General features: G+C 34.9%; 1 protein-coding gene across 7 annotated transcripts in view; it reads right to left on the reverse strand.

Annotated features, from left to right (window-relative positions):
* Positions 1-2,144: 2,144 nt before the first annotated feature.
* PHKB (phosphorylase kinase regulatory subunit beta) overlaps positions 2,145-15,204 on the reverse strand; it is a 76,702-nt gene continuing 63,642 nt past the window's right edge. For 6 of the 7 annotated variants that reach the window (XM_040571653.1, XM_040571648.1, XM_040571651.1 and 3 more), the window contains 7 exons: positions 14,092-14,182; positions 12,790-12,992; positions 9,409-9,543; positions 7,415-7,544; positions 6,878-6,985; positions 5,478-5,618; positions 2,145-3,172 (listed from right to left, as the gene is read on the reverse strand). In XM_040571653.1, coding sequence (XP_040427587.1) covers positions 3,035-3,172; positions 5,478-5,618; positions 6,878-6,985; positions 7,415-7,544; positions 9,409-9,543; positions 12,790-12,992; positions 14,092-14,182 — 946 coding nt within the window. In that variant the 3' untranslated portion in view covers positions 2,145-3,034. Of the gene's footprint in view, positions 3,173-5,477; positions 5,619-6,877; positions 6,986-7,414; positions 7,545-9,408; positions 9,544-12,789; positions 12,993-14,091; positions 14,183-15,032; positions 15,124-15,204 lie in introns of all 7 variants that reach the window. The other variant, XM_040571654.1, reaches the window with a different exon arrangement.

Raw genomic sequence — 15,204 nt, forward strand, 5'->3', positions numbered from 1 at the left:
ATGCTCCATGCTGACAGACCTTGATTAAGAAAAATCCCCCAGCTGCCATTGTTTTTATAGCATCACATTCAGAATTGTTCCTACAACAGCCTGTTCAAATCAAGGCTCTCTTGCTACATTTTCTGCTGTGGTGGATTAGAAAGTAATGAAGAGAATTTCTCAGATTGATTTTATTAATAGTCTGGTTGTCTGTTTCTTTTAAATATAAAGGAGAAGTTCTGTGCCATTTGCACAAACTGATAGCATGGAAAACAAGATGGAAAATTCATACAGAAGAAAGCAACAAGCTAACAGCAAAAATGTCAAGAGAATAGATTTTGAATTGCATCAACTTCTTACCATCTGAATTCTCTCGACGAATGGAGCAGTTTGAAATGTCTGATATACTGTGAACATGACACCTATTAAGTGTCACAGTAATCCAATGTCAAGACGATGGTTTGGGCAAAATTCAAGGTGAGTTTTGGGAGTAGGGAATGGGGTGTTATGTTTATTACATCAGGAGTTGCTACTGCAAGGTGGTATTTCCACTACTGCTAATAGCAGAGGAAAATGTGGTTTGCTTAGGTGAATGTATTTAAAAAAAACACAACACAACTTAAGTGCTGTATTAAAAAAAAAAAAGGAAAAAAGTGGATGGTTTAAGTGGGAGACTAGAACAGGTAGGAAAATAGGAATGTGAGAGAGTACATAGGCATGCGTATGGTCTGCCTGTCATTTGCTAAGAGTTACCTCTCTCCTCTCTCAAAGAGTATTACAAACAATCTATAGTGCTGGTTAAGCAGCCAGGCTTTGGGGAGTTTGCAGAAATCCACTTTTCGTTCTTTCATCCATATAAAATATTTTAACACAACATGGACATATGTTGTGTTAAATAGTTTAACGCAACATAGACATTACAAAAGGAGAAACAAAAGGGGAGGGAAGGGAACAAAAAGTAGGTTGCTAAACAACTTGTTTCCTATTTGTTCTCATAAATGAAGGAAAAAGCTTCTCAAACAGCACTACACTTGGTCTAAGGGTCAATAAGCTGCAGTGGGAAGAATATGCCAGCCCTGCTAAGGAAACCGTCTTTATCTTGTTAGGTGAGCTGCATCATTCCCCATTATTTTTTTTGATTATGTACTATTAAGAAATATGCCTTTTACATTATGGTCACCTAAAGAAAAATAGAAATGAAGATAATGAAGAGCATCTTCATAATGAAGAGCTGTGGCTGATTTCCACCTGACATGACTGTAGTCCTTTAGGTGAGTGTATGTTATGTTCTGTATTTGTATTGCAAGAGATGTATCAATTTTAGAGCATTTTTAAAAACACTAGGAAGACACATGCTTACTACCAATGTAATCACTGCTCCATAGCTAGTTGTAACTTTGCAAGCAATATAAAAATTAACAAACAACCCCAGCAGGTAGATTTGCTGTACTTGGTAATTCTTGAGTTTAGTACTGCCTTAAAAAAAAAAAAAAAGAAAGAGAGGGTAAGTTGAATTGTTGTTTAAACTAGTAGCTTGTTCATTTTTTTTGCAATGCTACCAACTGATTCTGCTGTTTAATTGTTACCTTCTTGCTATAGTTAGAGCAATTCTACAGCCCCTTAGACAATATTAAATGTACTAACACTCAATGTATCCAGAAATCACTGTGTTAGCCTTTATTCCCATGAACCACCCTCCACTGAATGGTAAATGCAAGGATGAGTGGTAGGACCACTATCCTGACTATTAACCCAAAATTAGCTTTTCTGACCTTTAATTCTCTGCATCCCTTGGCAAGATATTTCTTAATGGCTTACTGTCCTCCTTCAAAAACAAATTCTGCTACCATTTTGGTTTAAGAAGGATTGATTCTGTGATTGCTAGGGAAGTTCTGCAAATCAGGGAAGTACTAACTACTGCCTTTGTCAGTACTCCTCTCGTACCGAGCTTCACTCCATCACTTCTGACATTAGTTTTGCCCTATGACTTGAATTTACCTGCCTTTAATATCAAAATGGCAACAATTTATTGACAGTTGAGTTGTAGCTGGTCTGTAAATTCCATTATCAAAATGTTTTAGGACCAGTTCTAAAGCTTTAGAAGTGGGTTCACCCAGTAGTGCATTAAAAGGCTGCCACTAAACTCAATGAGAGTCTGTGTATAACTCTAAAAGTATTTTTATTGAAAGTTTTTTTTTAAAGCATTTGATTTTTATTACTTTTACCAAAATAAAGCATTTAGCATACAATGTTTTCACACATTTGGGAGACAAATTTATCTTGAATTCTTTCATGCGTTAATAGCTCATTTAATACAAAGCTTTTTCTTCATTGATACTAATTTTAAATACAGTTTGCTTGCCTTTTTTTATAAAAACTATTTATGTTGTTATCATGTGTTTCCCTTTATACAGATGCTTAAACTGGGAAACTACAGTGATGTTTATTGCTAGAGCTTAAAAAAAGCCATTCTCTTGCAATGAAACCTGTATATCAAGCAGTAAATTAAAACCCAAACAACTAAATGCCTGCTGTTAATTGAACTGATTTTTTTTTCCAAGAATAACAACTTCTTAATTATTTTACTTGCTTCTATTTTGTGTGCACAATCTAAAATAAAATAAAATCTAGGTTTCATATTTCCAAAGTTTGGTGTGCATTAGTTAACTATAGTATTTTCTGAATTTAATTTAGAATTTACAATAAATTTGTTTGTAATTATAAATAAATAAGAGGTATAAGGACAGAATCTTACACTGTATTTCTCTAAGATACCAGTTATGGTAAATGCATAAATTTAATATCAAAGGTACAATACCATTCTACTTAAGATATCACAGGACTAACTTCATGTGCTTTCAGTATCATGCTGCATAGCTGAGAAAGAAAAATTAAGGTGCACTTCGTGTCTTTAATGGCACTTTTTTTAGCAAAGGATAGTATATGTATTTGTATTACTAGCCAGGGTTACTCTTCAAAACAGTATTTTAATATGTGCATGCAAAATACATAGAACCCTAAATAAAGCAGCAACTCCTATGCTGTATTTGAAGATTTAGCTAACAGTACAAGGATCGTCATTGCTTGATTTCACTTCCCCTTCTAGCAATAAGGTGATCACAGCCTTACTCAAGTAGCTGGATGTTCCCTTTTTTCCGACTGGGTAAGTGTTGTAGAATGCAGTCATGTCATCCTGCAGGAGAGAGAAAAGATGTTTCTGTTAAGTGTTGATTATGAAAGGCAGACAAACTCAAGTGAACAGGAGAAACATTGTGGATATGTTAGAAATGCAAATGTATTTTTCAAACTGTAAAGCTATACTATAAGTCTGCTCACTTTTCAGATATTTTCTACATGTACTCTCTGAACATGTGGAAAACATTAATAAAACATATCGTATTTATATCCTTTCTGAATTTTCCAGTGCTACCTTCTCCATATTTTTCAATTGTAATAGGTGACAGAACAATTGCTATCTTAAAACATGCAGACAAATGACTGCTATGTGGTAACTTACTGTGCTACCACAATATGATTGTGATCCAGGTCCATGCGTGCACATGCAGAGATACTGACTAAAGACTTATTTAAAAATAAAAATGGAAGTAGTAAACCACAGGTAGCATATGAGCTCATTTTGTTAATCAGATAAGATCAGCAAATAGGTTTTCTTCACTGAACACCTGTTTTGCTCAGTTAATGATGTTAAAACAGCTGCTTTTTCTCCAATTATATATTGGCTGTTATAATAGAGGTTCAACTCTTCAGTTCAGGAAATAGATTACTTTCCAATTATATTATTAAATCAACGGTAGAGATTGCATGATGAGACTATGAGACTTCTGTAGTTTTAGGGTGTGTTGGAAGTTACTGGAGTAATCACTTTTAATACTAATTCCATGTTCAAAGAAAAAAAAATCAAAATATTTGCAAATGAGTTGAATGGAAGAACACCTTTCAGACAAATTATGAGTTATTTTAGCAGTATTTGTTAGGAAAACCTGAGACAGAATATCATCAGGCTACAGTTAACTTCCACTGGGCATATACTTGGGAATAAAGGACACTAAGGTTCCAGAAAATTTTCATGTATGTTGTTGTTGGAAATTCCAACTCTTTAAACATACTAATCACAACTCTAAATTGGGATTTCTCTTTAACAGATGAAAGGCATCATTCTAACCAGATCTGGGTTTAGTAAAAAAAGAAAATCCATTACTTAAATGGAAGCTAGGGCAGCACCAGTACAAATCATTTTTTGCATGGGATTTTTCTTTCAGTTTACAGCCGTAGGGATTTCCAGCCTGTCACTGTAATTGGTAGCATATAACAAGATAGCGTGCAGAGCTGGCACTTAATAGCCATTTGTGTGGATGATATGTCTGGTTCTGCTATGGCTGCAACCACAGAATCATTACCCTTCCAAAATGATGAGGCCAAAAGAAACATAATTTAAAGAAAATTATGTCCCTTTAAAAACAAAGGTATTGTGCAAGGTGACGTGTTGCTAAGACTAACTATGTGGATTTCTTTCAAGTCTCATTACACAAAAGTAGTTACAAGAAAGTGAACCTTAAAACTTCTGAAAAAATACTTGAGGACATTCTTCCTCATCTCTAAATAGCTAAACTCAACAACAGGCAGTGCTTTTGCATATAAGTGTTATGAACCAATAGGTTTTTCAGGGCTAGTACAGATCTCTCTGAATATATTGTGCACAGTACAATGCCAGACTGAGTGAGTAAGATCATCCTCAGTAGCAGAGGGACTTGTCCTACTGCTTGACTCATTTCTTTCTTCACCCAGTCAAGTGAACCTGGCTTTATTACAGAATTACCGAGCTTTGAGGCACCAAAACTTGTAGTGAGACTGCTTAGAGGCCTTTAAAGCATAAAACCTGAAATCCTAGTGAAGTAAATCTTAAGAACTACTTGATCAAGTTTCATTTATTTGGTTTTTAAGCCTTAAAGATTAAAAGCTTGCTAGGTTGTGAATGCGACCACAGTGGAAAAATCAGTAGCTAAGAACAGTTTTGCCTTTAAAATTCTTACATTAATATTGTCAATGAGTTCTTTGGTTCATAAGTTTTTCTTAGTATCTTAGTAACTAAGATCCTAAATTCATACTTGCTGAGCATTAGGTTTTGCTTCCTTACAAATTTCTGGTATTCTAAACTAGAAAACTATTCTAGTTCTGCGCTGCAATTACCTCTTTACCCTTTTAATGAACATCCTAAGCATTTCAGCTTTCACCGTTTCAGAGGTGGCTAACACTGTGAGTGTCCTTACTCTATTGCTTTGAATTCACAATTCAACAAATAAACTAAGTGCATCTTTTACCTCTGCTTATAGGCTTTTGGCAGACTTATGCAGCATTTGGGTATATTCATTCTGAACTCCTTATCAATTTGCTTTTTATCTTTTCACTGCACAATATTAACAATATAGTAAACTTCAACAAGAACAGTAAATGCTGTAAGACAGCAGTATTTTACTCACTTGTTTCTCAGCTCCCTTTGACCTGTTGTGATCGTTCTGAAAGTCACGAAATGCTTCTTGCACCACTTTGTCCAAGTTCACTTTGTCCTGGAACTCTAACTCTGGATTTCTCTCCAAAATAACAGATATGACCATCAACAACTAGAAGGCAGAAGAAGACGACGGTAGGACTTTAATTTGTTAAAATTCAGGTTATATAAAAAGCATTGTAAATAACTGCATATGCTTGTTTCAAGCAGGAAGCAATTTAATAGTGGCATAAGTAATAGTGTGCGGATAAAAAGAACTGTGACTTTTATGAAAGAGTCACTGAAAAAAAGCTGACCTTCATGAAAAGTTACAATTTCTGGTGACTACCTAGTTAAGGACACTGCAGAAAAGACTGACATTAACATCTCACTTTGGGAGTCAGGAAGTTATTTTCCAGTTTATTCAGTTAAGTGAGAGGCTGCACAAACAATGGTGCTCAGGCAATGAAGAGAGTGAAAAGCAGCAAACAGTGAACCTCAGCTGTTGATGTTTTGATTATACACATGGGATAATTGCACTATGGCAAAGTTCATAAACAACAAAGCCAAGACAAAAAATGTTGGTTCAAGAAAATTTACATTTCTTATATCTGAACGATTTAAAATAGGAAGACAAATATGATGAGTGACCTATAGAAGTATGTAGTAGAATCTATATTGGTCATCTTTGTTTTTGATAACTGTGTTTTCTTTTAGCAAAAACTGGGGATGTTCCAGCAAGCAGCATGACCATTAGCTGTTTAGCCAGAATTGAGATGGATTTGAATTAATTTTACTGCGGGGAAAATACTCGCAGGCATCAGGGACACATACTTGGGAACTAACAATGAACGCTGCTGACAGCACAGATGCCAGTTACCAAAGGTACATATGCTCTTGATCTGTTCTAAAAGTATCCATTATTAGCTGCACTGGTGGGGGAAGGAGTTTAAAGAAGTCTCTTGCTTTAAAACCCTAGGAAACTGAAAGTTAGTTGAGTCAGTAACACAAAGCAACTTAATAGAAAGCCTCAGCAAAATGGGAAAGAAGAAGCTATTGCAGGCCAAACTGATGTTTTAGAGCAAATTATTCCTGAGACTTGGAAAATCACTAAGAAAAGGCACAGGCTAAGGACTTAATATAACAATTAGTCTTCATAAGTGTATTGGCACTCTGATTAGTATTTACTTATTTGCTAAACAAGGAAAACATTGTAAACTTAGTATATTCTGAGCATGCTAACAGTAACCAGTTTAATCACACAAAATGCATGGAGAAAGCACTGAAGCAATTGTTTGTATTTAAAATTATATTTCTACAAATTTTATTTATTTATTTAAAGCAGTAACACACATGCACATTATGAAATTTCTTCCATTGTAGGCCACGTACCTCTACAATAATTTGCCTGTATTCTGGCTGGTCAATATTTTGCAGCATATCTTCAACTAGGAGGGAAAAATTCATTTCGTACATCGTCATATCCGATAAAGTTGGTTGCTGAAAAACGAATAATACTTTTACAGAGAAAAGATCGTTTGCATTGTCACTCCCCACCCCAATACAGCCTGTGTGCTTGCTGAATAAATAGTACACAACTAAAAAATATGACCACTGCAGCATCAAATAGGAAGCAGATTTCAGAGCCCATGACAGCACAGCTTTCGACTCCATGAATTGGAAAGGGCGTTTTAGTCTTATAGTCCTACAAGAATGTTTTAATAGAAGTAAATGACTTCCATTCTATTCTAATTGTACTTTACTCAGAACCAAAAAGTAAGTATGATTCAAAAAATATATGTGTATCAGAAAAGGAACAAATTATCCTGAAGTAATATATTATGGCATACAATAAATATTACTATTAATGGTGAATGGTATTATTGTTAATGTAGAGCAGAAATAATTGAGCATCTGTGCATGTTTTACCTGTGGTAAAAATTTCCCTGCTACTATTAAACCATTAGGAGTTCTCTCCAAGATCTGCCACACCCTGTCATAGAATCCAGCAGGAGTTCGATTCAGAGAACCGTCTATTTGTCGTCTGTTAAGCCAGCCTCTGTGGACAAAGGAAATTGATAGTCAGAAACAAAAAGCTGTTTCAGATTCAGAACGAAGTCACGTGTTCTGTGGTGTAAGCCAGTAAGGTTAGCAGTGATAGCAAACACCTATTAATGATGCATATGCAGTACACAGTGTGCCTGGGATGTTAGACTCTGAGGAGAATAAAATCAAGATGCTCAGAAAGTAGTGGTTAGAATGTTATTCTTGTGTGTGTGTTTGTGCTTTATGTACCTGGAGGGAAAAAAAAACATACACAAAAAAGCTATGAAGTCTATCTACTGCAGTACAGTAAAGGTAATAGGCTGAATTCATTATGTCTGTCAATTAAGTCACAGAAGACTAAAACATGCATAAAACAGAAGCCACTGTGTATTTAGCAACAACATTTGTTTGGTTCCCATGACAGGCAAATCTAGAAACTCAGGAAAAAAAAAATCCACTTTATTAACTATAATAGTAAGATTTGTTTCCTCATACCATGTAGGCAAAACAATTCGTTATATAAATATAGCTCAAAGAAATTCTACATCCATAAAATATAAAATGTGGTAGGTAGTGGATTAGAAACAGCTATCATTCTACTTCAAATACCAGGTTAGAAAAATGCATTTCAGCACAATTGCTAAAGGTAGATTAGCATGGAACAAAAATGTCTGATAGACCAGCAACAGAATTTTAAGAACTGGCAGCCATCAATACGATTGGTATAGGTGGTTTCAAAGTACAGGATTAGTCTTGTGTAGCAGTACTGCACATACTTAACAGAAAAGTTTTCCCAAATGTTATTGTCCGCCGTTAGTTTGCAAATTTTTAGTAGAGGGTCTGTTTTCATAAGGTAAGAGTACTGACAGCTCCCCTTTGAAGCAGAGCTCTGATTACAAGCAAGTTAACACTTTTGTTAAGGTTTTGAGAGAAATAACGTCAATATCAACATGAGACAGCAACTAGAAAGCTAGTATTAATAACTGCAACAGAGACACTGAGAAGCATGGGAGAAAATACAGAATATATTGTAAAGTGGACTATAGAGAGTCTACATCATACAAATTAAATAATAGGGAGCAGACACCACATTAAGGAGTTTGTTTCTCAAGCGTCAAAGACTATAGATCTAAAAAATAGAGTGGATTTTGAATTGAGCAGGAACAAAGTACTATGATGTGAGCGAAGGTTGTAGTTGCCATCATCCATTCAGTGAAGGACTAGAAAAATTATCAGCAGTATTATATGCCAAAGTTTAATCTAATTTAACTAGAAGTAAAAAACCTATGGGAGGACTTTTAACTTCAGTCTTTTCAATATAGGTAAGTGGAAATATTGTAATTTTAACTTTTTTTTCATGCATGCCTGCATCACAATGAATATTTGGCAACTTAAAATCTTTTCTCCAAACTAACTAGTTTCAGGCAGCAAAGCACTCTCTTGAGTATTCTAGAGAAAATCCGTTCTTAATTCATATAAGCTAGAAAAAAAGGCACTGAACAGCAGACAAACTTAATTTTGTCTTCCTTAAGATTAGTTACTTAAGTAGGCAGTATTGAGTAGTTCTGACTCCTTTCCCTACGTTGAGGAATATGCTTCACAGTATTGCCAAATTATATAGATTATTACTATAAGTTAAGGCTTCCACAAGGATAAATGTGAAAAATGAAGCTGTGCTACAAAAGAAACAGCTGTAAAACTTGGACACAGCTGAAAGAATGAAAAAGTGCACCTTTGCTACCTCTCCTTAAATAAGTGTTACCGATTGCAGATACCTGCTGATTTAAGATGTATACAAAGTATTTCAGAAATGCAAATTACTTGAACAGTCTATTAGGAATGAGAACAGGTGACACAAACTCCACACATCTCATTACCTCCCCTGCTGCTGTGGTTGAAGAATATCCAGCAAAAGCTGCTTCACTTCACTAGGGGACATCTGGTACAGGTCCTTGGCTGGCATATCTCCGGCACGGAATTTCAATTCATACTTCATAGCATGGATAATCCATCTGAAGTAAAGGGAGGAAAAGATTCATTAATTAAATACAACATTTGCAAAGATAGAAATTTAGTCCAGTAAAATACCTCAGGAAAATTCCATGTCATCCTGTTTGTATTCTTTTGCTGTCAGGACGTGGTATCATATACTCTGCTGTTCTTACTGTTTTGTGGAATTTCCTCAGGATTTTGCATTTGTTTGCCTTATGACTTTCAGTTTATATCATATTGCATAGATTTTAAGAAACAGGTTCTGAAGCATAGTTTTCACAGGGAAGGTATATTCACTACATATCTTCCTACATCCCACGTTCATTAAAACAAAATTTACCTGACTTCTGATGTTATAATTCCTACTCAAAATTATGGTCTTGACAGTATGTGCATTCTTCCGATGAGCTTAGGAAAGAAAATTAAATTTTTTTACATTGAAAAAAACTTCAAGGCTTATTAACAGTTTTAGCCTTTGAAGCCCCTTTTTGCAGTCTAGCACACTTTTGCTACTCCTTTTTGAAAAAAAAAAAAGATTAAATTAAAACATGAAAACTGATGATTTTTCAACCTTAGGGACATGAGAAGCAGGACTTTGCAAGCTGTTGAAGGAAAATGCTGATTTTTCTTCTGCACGTAATATAAAACAATGCTGCAGCTTCAAATGTAATATTAAAGATGAAATAATACATATGAAGCAGAGTAACTGAACATCCACATTGTTTCAGTTCAAGTAGCTATTTCTGTCAAAAGGGTAAAGAAACTTCACCAGTTTTTCTTCATATAGTCTATCATATAACACCCAATCAAGTCTGGGATATGTCAAAGAGCTGTTTTACTCTGTTTATCAGAGAGAAAAGTGAAGTATCGCTAAAATATTTACCTTGTCAGCAATATAGCCACATTCTGCAGGTATGTTACTACTTGACCTACAAAGAATTTTTTGTTTCCCTAAGTCAAGTCACAGACTTCTTTTACTGAGGGATTTTTTAATAACTGCATAGAATTTTGAGATGTCAGGCCAACCAATTCAACATGGTTTTACATTTGAGGTTTCTAGGATCATTCACTGAAGGTACAGGATATGAGGAGAATATGAGGCAACATGGGCGTACTACATTGTCCAGAACATACTGGTTTTATTTAGTTTACTGTGTGAATAGCATTCATCTCTTCTTACTAAGATTAACAAACAGAACTGGCTGGAATTGTTTTGTTGTTGTGTTTTTCTCAAATACATCTCTATGCAAGTCATTCAGTGGTCTTTTCTGTTGGCAGTTGCCTATGTGACATAGCAAAGCAAAGAGTGGACCTCCTACCAAACTTCACAGATAAGGGGTGGGTAGAAGTCAGTTGACTGGAGGTTTTTACAGTAATAGGACTGTCAAGAACTTGATCTATTTCAGCATGAAACCCTGAAAACAAATCAATAACAAGACACTAAATCAAATCATTATCAAACTGGAATGCTTGTTCTGTGAGAAGGTTAATAATTCTGCTCACTGGAGTGGGTGATAACACTAGAATAAAAGGAAACTGAATCTCTAGAATTAAGCTTGGAAGAAAGAAAACAAAAAACTGAAAAAAGGGATTAGTTGCAGAGAATGAGGAAGGGGAAGAGGAGTAACATGGACCTGTAGAGGCTACAGAAAGTGTATTTAAGTGAAAGATGTACTTGCAGTTAGATGTAACACAGGTGATTTGATTGAGAAGGTTTTGGTTTTATAATGACTGGAAAGTACTTCTAATGTAGTAACAGGAATCTTACATGATAGAGAAAAGACTGCTGGTATCTACCTCCAGTGCTGAAATGTCATGTTTTCCCCATCAAAAAATATGGAACATTTAAGTTCTAATCTTAAAGGATGCTCACTAAAACTGTAAAGTTCAGTCACTAGCACCTGTCCTCTTCAAAGAGGTACTTAGCCAAATGCATGTCTGTTCCTAACTGTGAAAAAATAATTACTGTAGACAGCAATGTAAATGCAGATACCATGGAATATGATAGCACTGAAGCATGAACTATTTGTAGTCATATTATCAAAGAACTAAAAAGAACACTCAATTTGGTAAATGATGTTTCAGGCTTGAATCATGTTTGTGGTTCCTAAGCTACATATAGCTTAACCTTGATAAGCAGTCAAGAAGCATTGTGCATGTCTGTAATAAGGATACTAATTTTTTGTTTTCTAGAATAAAAGACTTTTAGCATCACATTATAGGATCAATCAGGTTTTTCTTTACCACGGCAGATGCATGTTTGTAGAGATCTGCTCTTGAACTATGTCTTCATTATGCCAGATGTTGGCTACTCAGATTCACTACCTAGGTGCCTTACAATACTCTAGGGATGTCTTAAATGCTACATGCATTTGAACTACAGAAAGCTTTTGTTACCTGAAGTTCCCATTACAGACAACACTGTAGAAGAACAAGCTGTCTTTTTATGCAGCTTATTGTGCTGAAGCTCTGAAAAGAAATAGTTTAAGTATCGTGAAACACCATCTCCAAGGGATTTGTTGCTCATGGTTACTGGACTTTTAAGACTGAATTAGACAAAACTATATTTCAAGCTCATTATATTAAAACTATATTAAAAGCTCAGCACTTACTGGAAACTACAGAATGCAACTACAAGCATATCTTGTCTTGGAGGATTTTTTTCATTTCAGAAGGGAATCAAATTCATGCTGTATCTTTCCTAGATTGTTGCATTTATAAAGTCTCCCCACTTCACCCATTTGCCCCAAACCTACGTACATAGGAACCTGCTTGAGCAAGCAAAAAGCGTTGAAAGGCTTTACTGCCACCATCTGCTAGGTGAGCCAGCTAGACCATTGTGCCTGTTGACTGCTGGCAGGACAGGGTGACCTGGAGGTAGCATGCTTACTACTAACCATTTGTTGTCAACATGCATCTGTAAAATCCTACTACAGTGTTTTTGGTTTTGAAGCCCTAACCTGATAAAGATCAAGCATTTAGAAATCCTACAGTTCACCACATTAGCGGAAAGCTTCAAATAAGGTATTATAAGGACCACCCTTCCTCCACTTTATACTGTTGACTGGCAAACATAAGGCCAGTTGTGTACCCACTTTTGGCATGATAATTTAAAGCTGGCTTCCTAGAAATGTAAAATTGAAGCATACCCGTTTTGCTGCATCATATTATATATAACTTTTTTTTGCAATGTAACAACAATCTCTGTTGAAGCATGTATATTCCCCTGCAATACTAGTAGTAAGCAAAACAGATACTTTACTGACCCAATTCGTATCTTCAGCATGCCACTGAAAAGTTCAGGTGAATTTGAGATGATCCAACCAATATGGATGACGAGTTCCTGCTGAACCACAGCTTCTCTTTCATCTTGTAAATGACATTTTTCATAGATGATGTTCTTAATGACTCCTGGAGATAAGGGATTAGAAATGACTTCTTCCTCTTGGCCAAAAGCTCCAAGTGTCACCTGCAGTATATTGAAGACAATTCAGAGGATTTAGACAGGAATAAAAGCACCATAGAAGGAATTCATAAACTAAACTTCATGAGCTCTGCTTTTCATGCACAAGTTTCACAACACAAAAATAATTGGATGTCAGTTCTTGACAATTGCTAACAGTGTTAGGCGGATGCTATTAAAATAACAAAATTCAGTAAAGACCACAGTAAATATGGACATTTTTTTCCCATATGGAAACAGAAGTGCAAGAGCGTTGCTTTGGGTTCAAAATTGGGTGTATAATCAAGCCTGGACAGCAGATTTAGATGTTCTTTCATTTCTGGCATTAAGCTGTGGAGTTTACTTAAAAACAGGAATTTGCTTAATTCTGAATTTTTTCTTATTTCTAATAGCATCCCAGAAGTTACAGCCTTCATTTTAAGAAACTATATTATAATGCTGGTACTGGATTGTTCAACCACAAGAATAAAATAAAATAAAAATTAACAAATAAAATTTTAATTTGCTTTTAATCTAGTGTCAGTGAAACACAATAACACTAATTTTTCTCCTATAATAAAGATATTTATTATAAAGGGATTGACAAATGCAAGTTTGGTTAAAAACTTGAAAATAAACAGCTGAAAATCATGCTACATGCAGATGCACCTTCCTCTATACCTGCACAGTGCTAGAGGCACACACCCAGACCTCAGTCTGGAGTATAATAGGGACAAATCTGTCATAGTAGCATTGCATATACATATATATTTTATTCTAAAAATACATAATATTCACTTACTACTACTTGGAAATAGCTCTGCATAAATTTAATTAATATTACTGTACTGGGAGAAAAATTTAAAAGTCCTCCGTAGGAAGGAAAGAAATGATGATTAAAATCTGTTTGGAGCAGAAAACTAAAATCTATAAAAATTTATTAGCCTATAGGATATCCAAATATTAAATATATCTTGATTTTCTCTAGCTTTTTCTTCTTCAGAAAGGATATTTTAAACTATTGGGTATTTTTAAAAGAAGCATCTGCAGCCTTCAAAATGAAAAAGGCCATTTATTTATTTTCTGTTATCACTCCTTAATACATTTCTGAAAATTAAAGACTTACCTGCTTGCCCTGAACTAAAACATTAGTAATAGATGGTGCAAGGCTGTCCACTAGTTTACCTAAAAGACTTGCTGCGAAGCGCACAACAGACCTGAGGGCAGAAAACAGAGCAATCCCACTACATATCAAAAGCTAGTTTAATGAATTCATATATAATTTTGAAGTCTGCCACAGCGTTCATAGATCCCCAAATTAACTGAATACATACAATATTTATAATGTGGAATTCAGATCAGATTTTTATATTCTATTGTCTAGATTTTCATTTTTTAGTCTAGATATAGGTTAATGGATCAAAAATAAATTAGTTAGAACTCATTAAACTACAGATGCCATAAAAAGCCTGTTCTTTTCTCCGCATCATCTTGAAAAACATGAAATGCCAACTTCTCTTTTGTGACATTTTCTTCATTTTGCAAGATAAGCAAACAAAAATAAGGTAACTTTTTAGGCCATGTCACAAAGATGTTGCAAGAGAAAGTACAACATGTAACATGAAGGCTTTGGTTTCTTTTCCACAGTGACGTAATGTTTTACATGTACTGCATGGAAAAAAGAGACTTGCGTAAACTGCTTGGTTTCAGATGGGCTGTGTTAAAAAAAAATAATTCATATATCAACAAGACGTTTAAAGATATAAATATCTTTAATTATAATTTTTCCTGATAAAAAGCAAACTTAGTAGACCTGTATTCAAGCTTTTCTAGCACAGGCTTTGAGGTTGCTAAGAATCATTCATCAGCAGAGCTAATGAAAGAGTTGTAATATCCTATAGTGTTAGTATAAAATTCAAACAGTCGATGTTGATTCCTGTGAATATTGCTACGCACTTTTTAAGATCAAGAGCAAAGCATCTCAAAAATGCATTAGCTGATACCATCAAAATGCAAAAAAGCCAAAAAATCTCATGGAGTTCCATTTCAGACCTCTGGGCACTTTACCTGTTTCCCATGTACCAGTAAAGTAGTAATATGTGGGGCTATAGAAGAAGAAAATTTCTGTGCAAATGCAGCACTGTAGCGCAACACCAACCTATATGTATGTCACATGGCAATCATGGAAGAGAAATGAAAAACAGTTTACATATTTTGTTTCTAAAATACGTTTGGTTTT

This window comes from Cygnus olor, chromosome 12 (assembly GCF_009769625.2).
Source record: "Cygnus olor isolate bCygOlo1 chromosome 12, bCygOlo1.pri.v2, whole genome shotgun sequence".
Taxonomy (NCBI): Eukaryota; Metazoa; Chordata; class Aves; order Anseriformes; family Anatidae; genus Cygnus; species Cygnus olor.